The sequence below is a fragment of the Pezoporus flaviventris genome, unplaced genomic scaffold, assembly GCF_033815535.1.
Source record: "Pezoporus flaviventris isolate CSIRO_AGI_PZ_B2104156 unplaced genomic scaffold, CSIRO_AGI_Pfla_v1 ptg000037l, whole genome shotgun sequence".
NCBI classification, from domain to species: Eukaryota; Metazoa; Chordata; class Aves; order Psittaciformes; family Psittacidae; genus Pezoporus; species Pezoporus flaviventris.
This window is the reverse complement of record NW_026892585.1, coordinates 22,621,057-22,635,332: the sequence shown is the minus strand read 5'-3', so window position 1 is coordinate 22,635,332 and position 14,276 is coordinate 22,621,057. Positions and strand designations below refer to the sequence as shown.

The window sequence follows — 14,276 nt, the reverse complement described above, 5'->3', positions numbered from 1 at the left end:
TCCAGACTTTCAAGTAGTGTAATACTGGACTCACATACTTCGTGTGTCATGGGAACTAATGCCCAAATCCCAAGTTTGGTGAAGGATATTTATCTCCAGTTCACAGAGTAGTCTAGAGGGATCAGTTATACAGATTGTAGAGCACAGTTAACCCGTATTTTGTCATTTACACTAATCCATACAGAATAAGCCCTGCTTTTAAAAATTTTTTTTTAATGTAAGTTTGAGTTTCTGTCAAAAGATAACAGCTAACATAGAAGGATAAAGACTACTGATGCTAACAGGTAAAGTGTTTCTCCGCAAGCAGTGAGAAAAAGAATAAGGTTAGATCTCACCTACTGCTATTGATTCCCTCCAGGCACAAGGTCTCATCCTACTTGCAACTTAGGAAACAGTTTTACATTCAGTTCAGTAGGCTGCTTGGTAATTTTGCCAACATTAACAGATAACACACTTGGATGAGGAACCTCTGAATAACACTATGTATATTAACTCATATTCTGTCACTGACCTGAAGAAGTTTCCTTTTTTTAGTTGCCTCCTTATTCTGCTTAAGAATGCTTTAGCTATTCAAAATTAAGTTTACGTTGTACTTGGCTTGGCAACAGATACAACTCCTAAGTCTCATTTGCCTGAGTTCTCTTCATACAATAAAAATAGCTTACACATCTTGCTGTACCTGTGCATTTAGCTGAGTAGTTGACCCACTGTGCCACGCTCTTGTTACCTGCATAGGAGTCATGGAGATTAACAGGTCTGCTCTGCCTTTGCCAATGACCTTGGTGAAGTTGGGTTTGTTGGCACAGGTTGCAGATTCAAACTGCTTTAAAACAAATGCCAGGTTCAGTCTCTTCTTATGATGGCTTACCAAAAGTATCATGCTAGCAGCAGTGGCCCGCAAATTTCACTGAGGAAGCATCAAACTTTGGAGTCAAGCAGAGACTTTAAAACTGGGTTTCCAGTTTGCTGAAAGAAACCAGCAACATCTAGCAGAAGAAATGAGCAAGTGCTACAACAGGTGAGACACACAAGAAAAACCATGTCTATTAGTCAAGTTCATACTTGACCTGGCTACCTACTTTATTAATAGCAGACAAAATCCTAAAAAGCTATAATGTTAGTAGCATGGAATATACTATGGATGTAATAAAAACTGCAAACTTGGGAGTACTGACCACAGACATTTGGTTTTTCTAATCCCTCACTGAACTTACAAAAATAATAATTCTTTTATACATCATGCCTTGCAATGAGTATTTAACTAGTTAAACTTGCCTCCACCCCAAATTCAAGTTTGACTTACCTAAGGTAAGCCTTGCTGAAATTCCGAAAGCCCATTTGATAACATGTCAAAAAAAGGATTCAGGTTTCTTCATTCCATATTTGATTTTATTCCATGTGCTTATGAAAGATGATTTAAAAGCAAATGTAGCTAAGATCAAAGCACAATGAGACCCAAGTTCAAATGTTGCAAAGTTATGATGATGCATGGTTAGAAATATGTAAAGGTCTGAAATGATGGAAAGGAGGTATTTAGGGATTTTATACTCAATTTATGGCAGAACTGACAAATTTCCCTCATTAACTCTGATTAAGCCCACTGAATTTTCTACAGCTTTTTGGTGATATGCCAAGTGCCAGGAGGCAGAAACATATTTCTGTGGCTTGGTTTGTCTGGTCTGCTTTTGGAAAGTTGCCAGATCTCATTTGACCTTTATAATAAGGTTTAATCCTAGTAGTTGGACTAAGTCACTCATTTAGATGAGCAGACTGGTGCAGCTCAAGCCTAGGTCAACAGTGAAGAAATGTTGTTGCCATTTCACAGCTGTTCAGTGGCTTCTGGGAAAACTGTTGGTGTTCTCAGGACATTTTCTAGTGGACAGGCACTTAACCTAAGGTTTACTGCCACCGTTTGCAGTTCTCAGCAGAAAGACAAACAGCTGAGTCATTAGGGACACAGTGACTTTCTCAATACTGACTTTTTCCAAGTCAGACTTGAATGGGAAAAAATGAGATTCAAAATAGACATATTTATAGTACTTAGGTATCTTCCACTAGTTTAAAAGAAAAATAACCTCACTGGAATGGATCTTCTGAGCCACTGCCAGTAAGTGCTCCAATAATCTTTGTGTTCAGGTAACATGTCAGATTCCATAGAGGAAACTCACTATTACTGATCTTCCTGCTCTAAGAAGTGGTGAATTGGTATTGGTCCTGGGTTTTTTTTGCCTTCCTCTGAGCACTAAGCATGACCACTTGTCAGGGTTCCTCTTGTTTGTTCTTGCTGTGTTGCTGCCTGCTGCTCATGCACCATGAAGGTGGCCCCCTCGTGTCCCGCAGCTGGGAGGGGGGAAGGCATTTTATCACCAACGGAGGCTTGTGAGTGTCCTGGGGGATTTTTGCCTTCCTCTGCAGCAGGGAGCAAGCCCCTTGACAAGGCTCCTTTGGGCTATTGTGGTCCAAAGGCTGCTGGTTCTGCTTCATGCAGGTGACCCCCCGTGCCCCCACCCAGCAGGGAGGAAGCTTTCACGACTCCCAGGGAAGCCCCTGGGGGTTACTGCTTGTCCTCTCTCACACTGAGCACAGCCCCTTGTCAGGGCTCCCCTTTGGGCTCAGTTCTTGCCTGCTGCTCTCACACCTCCAGGGCACCCTCTGGCTCCATTGCCCAGCACAAGCTTGGAGTGGGAGCATTGACTCTATTTCTCTGGGGGCTCTGGCTTGTGCACAGCAGCCTGTGCTTAGAAGGTGTTGATGCTTGTGAGCATCAGCTCTGAAATAGAATGAAAATAGCAACCAATACATAACTAAACCCCATAACATAACATAAAAAATAAGGTAACATAAGATAAAATATAAGAAACCAAACCAAAATAAAATGGAATCATAAAATAAAATCCTGTTTCCACTTGTAAGTTTTGTGATTTGTGTCCATGAAAGTGTTTTTGGAGCTGAAAACCCCTGGCATTGCAAGAGAATAACAGTGCCACTGTTATTCAGCTCTGGGTGAGCATAGGCCGTGGAATGGGATGGCATGGAAGGGACTACACTAAATGAGAATAGAAATTGAATGGGTTATGTTACATGATGCCTACAGGTCTGCATGACAAGTGATGCACTAGGTCTAAGGGGTCCACCCAGGGGATCAGCTTTCTGCAGCGCAGGTCCCAGACCCATCCAGGAGATGGGGACAGGCTCATCTACAGTGTGGCTCAGGCAGAGACTGACAGTCCCAGGCTGAGCTAAGACACATCCCCTGGGCCCTTGGCAGGAGGCAGTGGGGTGGGGGTACCAATGGAGATGGGCCCTTTGAGCACCCCCAGGACACTGGCAGAAGCAGACCTGTCCTGCTCATAGGCTCTCTTTTAGACATTGATGCTTGGTCTCTTTGGCGGCTGAGCATTGGGCATATGGATCTTCTTTCCGATGCAGTACTGTTCTTAAGCTCTTGTGTCTCAGTATGTTTTCCCATAGGAAACAGCTCAGGCATTTCTAAAAATGAGTACAAGAAAATAAAAACAAATCCATGGGGAACTGAGCAGGTATTGCTCACCTCAAAAAGATTTGCAACCATTGGATTGAGAAGGATGTCCTGCTTCAGACTGAGGCTTCCAGCCTCCCTAGTGCTAGAGATGTGGAAACTCAGATCAACTGGATGAACACAGAAGACTTCCATAATACCACACACTTCATCTTCTACTCTGGGGCCTCTGGGGAGATTTAGACGAGACATTAGGAAGAAACTCTCCCCTGTGAGGGTGGTGAGACACTGGCACAGGGTGCCCAGAGAAGCTGTGGCTGCCCCATCCCTGGCAGTTTTCAAGACCAGGTTGGACAGGGCTTGGAGCAACCTAGCCTAGTGAAAGGTGTTCCTGCCTGTGGCAGGGGGTTGGAACTGGATGAGCTTTAAGGTCCTTTCCAACCCAAACCATTCTACAATTCTATGAAACAGCAGCCATAGTAAAGCTGGAATACCACCCATCCTAGCTTCCATCTTGACTGGTTGATCTTCCATTATCTCAATCATGAAGAAGCTGTATTATAAACTACTATGTAGAACAGTAGAAGAGTTGGTCTATTTAAAATTTAGATCCTACAACAAATGTCTATCAACATCCACTGTGTTTTCTGATTGCCCTAAGAAAATTGTTATCCACTGCGTACTAAAATATAGTACTTATCTCTATGTTTAAAGAACAAGATACTGAAGAAAACAAACCCACATTCCAACCTTAATTAAGTCACTGATGCCAAGTTCAGCAATGGACAAAGCTCTGACTATCTGCCAAGAAAGCAAGAAACTTGTGTTGCCAACACCACAGCAATAATTCTGTAACAAAACAGCAGTGGAGCCAGAAAGAGGAACATTATGGAAGTTCAGGTGAGAGTCCTGCTGTCCGGCATCCCTTTGGACATGTTCACTTTCTGCATTTTTACTTCATTAGCTCAGAAGCTAATGTCTTCTTAATAGATAAGGGGAAAGAAAAGATGTTGGATTGTTCTATATTACTTTTTTTTTATGCCATTTAAGAAACAACAATTACTCTGTAGGCTCGTTTAGCCCCTAATACTAAAGATACGTTCATGTATTTCTAGAAACTAATACAATCTGCACATCTCGAAAGACGTTCCTGCTAACAGCCCTTGTACAAGAGACCTGGAATATTGTCACAGAGATGCCAGAAAATAGCAGGGACCAAATGAACTGTTGGACTTGATCAGCTCACTAGTGTGCCCATGAGCAAGAAAAGAAAGCCTCTCTCAGTCATCCAGAGGGAAGGTATCAGTCTTCTGCTTGCACGGAAACTGGATTTGTAACACCTGCTTAGCCACTGACCACTTTTTGTCTCTTTTCAACAGTAGGGACATAAGCAAGTTAGGAGGATTGTTATCCTGTTCTTTCTTTTAGGATCCTTCACCTATGGTTTCTTTCAATCCCTCAACTTTTAAGGTGGCATCTGAAAGGTTGCATTCCTTCTCTTTTTCTAAGGAACAAATTAATTCTCTTTTCTTCTTCATTTTTATACCTCCTTTGGCTATGCCACACCAATATTCTCTAGCAACTAATTCTTAAGTCACTACTGGTAATGAGTGAGTTGTTAAAATTAAAACCACTTTTAGGGACAGCTGAGCTACAATACTGAGTGTACCTAGGATTTCTAATGAGACACACTGCATATGCCATCACTGTAAGACACTCTGCCTTGGCTACCATCCCACTGAGCTAAAGCAGCATCATGTTAGAAATCAGCTATATCGTTGTGCCTGAAAAAGTGCCACTTCCTCCTTCACTTTCATCAGCAGCAAGAGCAAGTTCCACTTCAGGAACTACAGAGTCTTCAGAGTACCACAGAAGGACCAAGTTCACTTCAGAGCTTTCCACAAAATTGCTGCAGACTTCACACATCAAGTGATGCCACTAGCCAACAACATCAGCATAGGCAATTTCAGCTCAATAGCATCAGTTTGTATATTCTTGATTCCATTGCTCAAGCCAGTTAAGTGCATCTGAAGGCAGTTAGGTCCAAAACAGCTCCATGGATGCCAGTTCAGAAGCTGAGATTTGCCTACCCTCCAATCCTTTCATTTAATAGATTAATTCCTCGGCTGCAAAAAAGATCAACCTTTTAGACTATTGGCTTCTTATTCTGACATTGAGGGAGTACTTGAAAAAAAAGCCAGCTTGAAGCAGGTAGTAATGCCTCTTTCCCAGGGCAGCCAGAAGGAACTTCTTAATCAAGTTCTAGGGAGGCCTCCCCTGCAACAAGACACTTCCCCAGCCTCAAGGGACAGGGGAACAGTTTCATATCAAAAACACCCTGAGCATGCAAATTCCACATGTCCATGAATGCAGTAAGTTAGCAGTTAGCAGGAACTTAATAAACACCTTTCCCACACAGAGTATTTGAGATGAACATGCTTCAGCTTATCCAATACAAAATATAAGCATGTCTGGGCAGCACAAACCAAAATAAGCCAGTGAAAAATGTGTTATTTTCAGTGACTCATTTACCCCACCTGTAGAGCCCCTTTCAAATCTCTCACCCAATGGACCTTCAAACTTCCCACAGATAAAGGAAATGAAAAAAGAAAACTTGGGGGAGGGAAGGAGGAAATCAGTTTAACTTTCAACATTTCTTACACACATCAAAGGTCTTAGCCATGTAGTTCTATTAGGTTTCTATAAGGATCCTTGCAAGATGTATATGGAAAGGCTTTCACTGGTTTCACTGCATGAGACTGAAGGAAATGCAGACAATATAAATTTGAACTTTAATCTTTTTCTTTCCTGGAAAGCCATCTTAAAAGAAATGCTTAAATAAACTATATATAGATGACAGCAAGTTGCAAGGCTGAATACAAATCTCTGATCCAATACAAATATTTTGCCACTCAGCTCATGACTGTGCACAGCAGTACTCAGGTCTCCCAAACTGAAGCACGGCACAGTTATAAATTCTCACAGTTGGTACTGGCATTTGTAATATCAGTGAGGTAAGTTTATGAGCTTTTTAAACCCAAAACACAGAAGACAGAAATCTTACAGTAAATAAGGATGAAAAGGAAGAGATAAGAGTGCAAATGACAAAGGGAGATGAGATTAAAATGTGCGGGGTGCAACATAGGTACAGAAACATTACCACAGGCATCCTTTAATACAGTGCAACATTTTTTTTTCCTGCAGACACTGGATGGTCTAGACAATTTCAGATATTCCTGGTAGTTAATCTCTCAACTTTGTTAGAGATTTGACAGGGTTGTAACACCATAAAGAATCTTTATAATGTACTTATCTTCCCTCAAAAAGGAAATCAAGTGTGTAGAGTATAAGGTGCATTTCATATGATTTGTTAGGATGACCTCCTCCTGACTTAGGAATGCATCTCCTATTAATAGACACACATCAAAAGGGCAACTGCAGACACAGAGAAGGGGGGAACAGTCATTGCTGTTTCAGCCTAGTACATATTAGCGATACTCCACGAACTTTGTTCCTCACCATCTGACCCTCTAGGATGGAGCAAGTAGCCACTGAAAATAACTTGCTTATTTACTTTGTGTGGTGAGTTGGGGAGAGAGGGGAAGTGTTGTTTATGGGGTTTGGGTTTTCTTAAGAGGAAGTGAAGGTAGGAAGAGGTCAGAAAGAAGCAAAATGTAGAAGCTGGGGGAGAAAACAATGTTAATATGATCAATACTGACCAAACACTTGAAGAGTTTTTAAACAGGTAGTTGCTTCAGTTGAAACACATTGTGTTTTGATTACAAAGCAAGCCATGTCTTTGTCTGCAGTCAAGAAAAGCCTCAAAAGCCTCTTGCTTTTGGTAAAGTAACAGAAACCCTGAATAACATTCAAATTCTTATTAAAAATATCATTAACAATAACATTGCTTCCTGGCTATCACTGAACAGCTTTCCAGATTCAGTCCAGATTTAGAACAAGTTGTTCTAAAATTTTGTCCATTTTAACTACTTGACAATTCAGTCATTTTAAGTAGCGCAAAATATACTGGGGGGATAGGACACACAGCATTTGTGCCAAAGAGCAAACACTTCTAGCTTATATGACAAGACGCAAAGCATAGGGGGATCTAGCCATAACAACCATTAACCTGACAACCCAGAGAGGCACCCTGGCATTAGAGGAGTCACAGGTGTACAAGCTCCTCCACGAGCAGCAACTGCACCTAAATTTGCCACCAGATACCCTGTCATAACAACCTCAGAGATCAGCATGAACCACTTGACCAAATGCAGGTAGATAAACACTCTCAGATCTCCTCACAGGTTCATTTTAAAAGAAAGCATGTGTCAATGTGCACTTCGTATACATTTTGACAAGGGCATATTACCTGATGGGGCTGTGAACTTGACCATCTGCTGTAGGAAGGAGCACCAGAAGTCTTGTTGGCTGTAGTTCTCTGCAAAGTAAAAGATAGACATGTCAAGTATTCACTAACATCTGTCATACACACAGTCAGCTTCACCAATCTCAACCATCTAAACTCATATAGTAAACAAAAAAACCTAAACAAAAACCTCAAGACAATAAATATGATACACTAGCATTAAAATAACATAAAGTTTGCTGAATTTGTCTCTTTAGACACCACCTGCAGCACTGCGTTCAGCTCTGGGGTACCCAACATGAAAGGGACATGGACCTGCTTGCCTGAGTCCAAAGGAGGGCCATGAAGATGACCAGAGGGCTGGAGCACCTCTCCTATGAAGACAGGCTGTGAGAGTTGGGCTTGTTCAGCCTGGAGAAGAGAAGGCTTCAGGGAGATCTTGTAACAGTCTTCCAATGCCTAAAGGGGGCCTACAGGAAGCAGGAACTTTTTACAAGGTCACACAGGGCTAGGACAAGGGGGAATAGCTTTAAATTCAAGGAAAGGAGATTTAGAAATCATAGAATGGTTTGGGTAGGGAAGGACCTTCAAAGGCCATCTAGTCTAAACCCCTTCAATGAGCAGGGACATCTCCAGCTAGATCAGGTTGCCAGAACCACATCCAGGCTGGCCTTGAGTGTCTCTAGGGATGGCGCATCCACCACCTCTCTGGGCAACCTGTGCCAGTATTTAACCACCCTCAGTGTAAAGAACTTTTTCCTCACATCCAGCCTTAATCTCCATGCTTTTAGTTTAAAACCGCAACCTCTCATCCTATTGCAACAGGCCCTGCTAAAAAGTCTCCCCCTGTCTTTCCTATAGGTCCCTTTCAAGAACAGAAGGGCTGCAATAAGGTCTCCCCAGAGTCTTCTCCAGGCTGAGCAACCCCAACTCTCTCAGCCTTTCCTCACAAGAGAGATGTTCTGATCATTTCTGTGGCCCTCCTCTGGACTTTCTCCAACAGGTCCATGTCTTCCCTGTTCTGAGGACTCCAGGTGGGGTCTTACCAGAGCAGTGTATAGGAGCAGAATGACTTCCCTTGACCTGCTGGCCATGCTCCTCTGGATGCAGCCCAAGATACAATTGGCCTTCTGGGCTGCAAGCCCACACTGGCAGCTCATGTCCAATCTTTCATCCACCTGTACCCCCAAGTCCTCCTCTGGGGTACTCCAAATCCCTTCATCCCCCAGCCTGTATTGATACCAGGGGTTGCCCTGGCCCACATGCAGGACCTTGCATTCTGCCTTATTGAATCTCATAAGCTTCACATGGGCCCACTTCAAGCTTACTCAAGTCTCTCTGGGTAGTTTCCCATCCCTCAGGCTTATCAATGGCATCACTCAGCATGGTGTCACCTGCAAACTTGCTGAGGGCGCACTCAATCCCACTGTCTGTCATTGATGAAGGTATTAAAGAGTACAGACCCAATACAGACCCCTGAGGGATACCACTTTTCACTGATGTCCATCCAGACATTGAGCTACTGACCATTCCCCTCTGAATGTGACCATCTGATCAATTCCTCATCCACCAGTCCACCCATCAAGTCCATAACTCTCCAATTTAGAGAGAAGGATTTTGTGAGGGGCTGTGTCAAAGGTTTTACAGAAGTCCAGACAGACAACATCCATAGCCCTTCTTTTGTCCACTGATGTAGTAACTCCATCATAGAAGGCCACTAGGCTTGTTAGGCAGGACTTCACAGAAGCACAAAATGGGTTGGGTTGGAAGGGACCTTAAGCATCATCCAGTTCCAACCCCCCCTGCCATGGGCAGGGACACCCTCCACTGAACCAGGTTGAACAAAGCCCTGGCCTTCTATTCGTGCACAGAGCAGCTCAGTGCACAGTGCATTTCTGTACTTATCATTTGGTACCCCACTTATGAAATTCTTTGCATCAATCTCCACAGCACCTTTCAGAGATCCTGACCTTGACCGGTGAAGTCCTGTACTCCTCTTCACAGTCTTGTGGGTAGCTGTGAGAGTCTCTGCCACAGCATTAGTAGGGAACCCATGATATGCAACAAAGTGTGGACCACAGTGCATGCTGAGACTATAGATGCCACAGAACTGTGTGTCAACATGCGCAACTGCTCTGACCTACATCTTAAAAATGGTGAAAGTTCTACCTTTGACATCTATAATTTTCCTTTACACAGGTAAGAAACAAGTCACTTGCCCTTGGTGAAGCTGTGCTGGCCGTCTCAAATCACCTCCCTGTCCTACACGTGCCTTAGCATTTAGATTAGATATAAGGAAGAAATTCATCATTATGAGCGTGCTGATGCACTGGCACAGGTTGACCAGAGAGGGTGTGGATGTCCCATCCATAGACATGTTCAAGGCCAGGCTGAATAGAGCTTTGAGCAACCTCATAATCAAACTGCCTTTGATAATACAGAAGTATCAAAACACCACACCACACATTCAGTAGCCAAAAATCTTGCAAGTATATCACTATTATATTGTGTAAACTCAGTTATTATAGAAAACTTGTGACAATAAGGCTATGTGTATCAGGAAGAGCAAGTAGATTTGAGTTACCTACTCGTGACATCTGCAGCCAAACAGCCTTTCCAGACACGAGATACTAATTTATCAGTATATTGCGTCACCAGCAGGATGCTAACAGGGGGACAGATTCATATTTGAACCATATGGGCATAAATTGTACTAAAAAAAATGCAAGTAAGACAATCCATGTGAGATTTATACCACAGTCTAGTATACTCTTTGTAAGTATGAAAATAAATAGCTTATGGCTTTTAACACCCAAGGATGTAGTACATTTCTATGCCAATCATAACCACTAGGGCTTACACATCATTACATATTCTAAGGCTAGCATATCATTCCCACTAATGAGAAACAGCCACTACAGTAACTGTGCTTTTGTGTTAGTTTAATCAAAACCCAGTTATTTTACAAATGCAGTTATTAGCATTCTTGTATAGTGTATTTAGCTTCTACTAGACACCCTTAGGAGGATAAGCACTTTTTAATAAAAAGATATCCCACACAACAGAATAAAACCTTTTTTTGATAGAAACCTAAAAAAAAAACCCAGAACAAACAAAAACCACACAATGCTGATTTCAGCTTTATAAAAACTTATCAAAACTATGTTCATCTGCTTCAGAAAAAAGACTGGCCGATCTGTAAATAACAAGTTGAATAACAATAGCTGGAGTTTTCCTGGAAGCATTTGGAAGTTGTTCTCCAGCAAGATGCCTTTCCACAAGCACCACACCTTTCTTTTTACATATATATATAAATAAATAATGAGGAGCCACTGGCACAAGGCTACCATCTGCAGGCTTATGACTGAACACCTCTAAGTATCCTGCCTAGGCACTTGTGCTATTGCGTCATCAGTCACTTGTGTTTGACCCAGGAGATGACAGTCTTGTTCAGAATGTGTGGGTGAAGGTCTTCCCAAATCTTCGTTAGCGAAGGCAGGCCTTCCTCATAGGAGAAGGAAAACTCCTATCTTCAGACCCGGGCTGATGGAGCTCGTCTAGCCTTGTAAGGTCTTCCATCATAGAGGACACTCTTACAAAACCTACGACCTGAGGACTTCGCTGTCACCGTCCTAGCTCGCTAGGCCCTGGCACTTAAACCTCAGGTGTAAACGGTGGGGCCAGTTCTGCGCAAGCTGCGCCTCACCTAAAAAATCCACTGCGCAGGCTGGAAGGGCTCACTCTCACTCATCTGTATGGATGGGCAAGGTCAAAACAGCAGGTGACAAGGTGCATGGGAAGCTGCAGATCCAGCCTTGCATGCAGGCGGACCAGCGCATGGGTAGCTCGAGATCGCTCAGGAGACGGCAGTCCTGGTTGGACACTTCCTGATTGCCTGAGCACCCTTTTTTCCAACCAGATTTGCATATCCCACTTGCCTTTGGTCATCATGCTTGTAGTAAGCATGGTTAAAGCCCTTCCCAAATCTTCGCTCGCAAAGCCAAGCCAAGCCATGTCTGCCTTTCATATTTTCCCATAAAAAATCTAAATATTCCTCCTGTCTAAACAGAGAAAGAATCTTTGGATTTATTATTTACCCATTGCCTCTAGTAGGTACATTTCCTTTACAGCAATCACTCTTGAACTCTTCCACCTCAATTTCAAGGACATCCCAAATAAAGACATCCCATAGAGAAACAGTATTGCAAAATTACAGAGAAATAAGAGAACCTTTTCCAGGCCAGACAGCCAGCAGACAAGTACCTCCAAAGACAAAGGCAGAAGATCATCTTCTGTCTAACTTTACAAACAAGAAAGGACCAGAGCCTCAGAAGTATTTCCAAGCTGACCTCCATCTTCCAATTTGATTACGAGATAAGCACTTTAAGAAGATAACTGTAGAAACAGTAATGTAAGAGGACTTAGATCAGTATTTTCTCCATCCTCCCAGGTTTTTTTCCCTCTGTTGATAAATCAGTGAGTAGGGTCACTTGCATGTTCCAAGGTTATAGAGTAAAGGCTTACACTGCTCATATACAGGAGCTTCTTTATCACATAATTTGAAGTAGATTTTAAAAGATCTAGAAAATACTATCTGAGCTCCTTTTCAAGTTCTAAGGGGCAACAGGAAAAAACCTGAGCTCTCTGACAACACAATTTAAAACATCTACACCAAGCAGTCCCCAACTCTGCCAGGGCCCACAGCAAGCCCCCTAATTTAGCTGTTAGCTAATTTTATATCCAACACACCTACCTTCCAATCTATTTCTACTCCTTGAAAATTGCCTTTCATGTACAAAACCCCCCTCCCAACTATTAATAACTAATTAGGACTGACTACTCTAATTACATGCTTTCTAAAGCTGTTCCTTATGTCCTTGCCTGTCCTTCTCATTCCCTTCACCTGTGAAGAGAGATTAAACTCACACAGCTGCAGGTGATCACCAGTCATTTTAAAAGACCAGCAAACTTCTACAAAAAAATTTTAGAAAGATGCAACAATCTTCCTAGCAAAGTGTACTTCTGAAGGCAATAAAACTGCTAACTGTGAGGTTTGGTTTCTGAGATGGAAGCTATGGAAGAAAAGAAGAGAGAGAGGAAAACTGGTGGCCTGCACACTGCTGCCCAGGCAACAGCTGGTAGGAGATGATGAAATCTGTAGTTTCAGGTGCAAGGTGTGCTTCAAGCACTGAGCCTGAATGTGAGTAATGCTGATGAAACATCAGACCACCTCCAAATCCTAGTGAGAGTAAGAAGAAGTACTTTTCATAGCAGTGGAGCGGTGGTACAGATAAAAGAAGAGCAAATGATGCAGTGTATGTGCAAAGCTGCTGTTCCATACATAGATTGCAGGAAAACTATTCTCAGAAGATACTACCGCTGAGCACAGTAGATAAGAGAGCTAGAAGCCACACAAAAAACTTTTAGGCGGATACATGGAAATTTGAGTACAGCTTAATAGGAGAGCTCATAAAAACCTAAGTTATTACTTCATTCTTGGGCTAAGGCTATTAACAACTGCTTGTTGCCTGACTGGGTTTAAACCACGACAACAATACAAGCAAAGGTCATATACAATCCATAAATAATTTCTCATTCAGTCAAAGAGAGCTTCAATGGAAGGCCACACTGCAAAATTAGAGAAGAAAAGCAGAGCATGGAGTAAGAGTTAACAACTGTCATTACTTGATAATGTTTCATTGCACAAAGAAGTGGTAAATGCTCCATCTCTGGCAGGGCTCAAGGCCGGGCTGGACCTAGCCTGGTTGTTGCCCAATCTGGCAACATGGTCTAGTGTGAGGCACCCCTGCCCATGGAAGGGGGGTTGGAACGAGACGATCTTAAGGTCCTTTCCAACCCTAACTATTCTATGATTCTAAAAGCAAAAAAAAAAAAAAAAAAAGAATATATATTGTGATAACAAAGCCAAGGTTTAGAACTTGCTCTACAGCCAGATAAGCTTACAAAGCCTTCTGATGGGCATGACAATTCATCCCATTAGCTTGAAAAAGTATCTTGAGATAGGATGAATTACTGTCTGGCAGTACCTGTCTCTTTCCATCCACTCACTGGAGAGAGAGGCTAAGCAGCCAGTTTAATTGAGACACCTAACTTTGGATGGCTAATGTTTGGTGAAATTAAATCTACCCACACTTCCTGTTCTTCCTCCTACCAAGGGACATAGACAATTTATCTTCTCCTAGGGTTTAAAGGTTATTATGGTAGCAATTTGCTATGTAATCAGGGTACTTCTGAACAACCATGTGACCTCCTACAAACGGTTAAACTTTCACACGCAGCTCACTGGTAGAGATGTCTTGACTTTTAGGACTTAGACTTTTTTGGCTAAGCAAGAAGGGGGAAAAAGATTTTTACTTAAAAATAGAGAAAATATAATAGAGAAAAGATAATGGTAAACATTTAATCAAAATC

The 14,276-nt window shown here is 42.4% G+C and overlaps 1 protein-coding gene across 5 annotated transcripts in view; it reads right to left on the bottom strand.

Annotated features, from left to right (window-relative positions):
* RBMS3 (RNA binding motif single stranded interacting protein 3) overlaps positions 1–14,276 on the bottom strand; it is a 726,761-nt gene that overhangs the window by 607,324 nt on the left and 105,161 nt on the right. For all 5 annotated transcript variants that reach the window (XM_061464999.1, XM_061464998.1, XM_061464997.1 and 2 more), the window contains exon 3: positions 7,848–7,916. In XM_061464999.1, the coding sequence (XP_061320983.1) occupies positions 7,848–7,916 (69 nt within the window). The remainder of the gene's footprint in view (positions 1–7,847; positions 7,917–14,276) is intronic.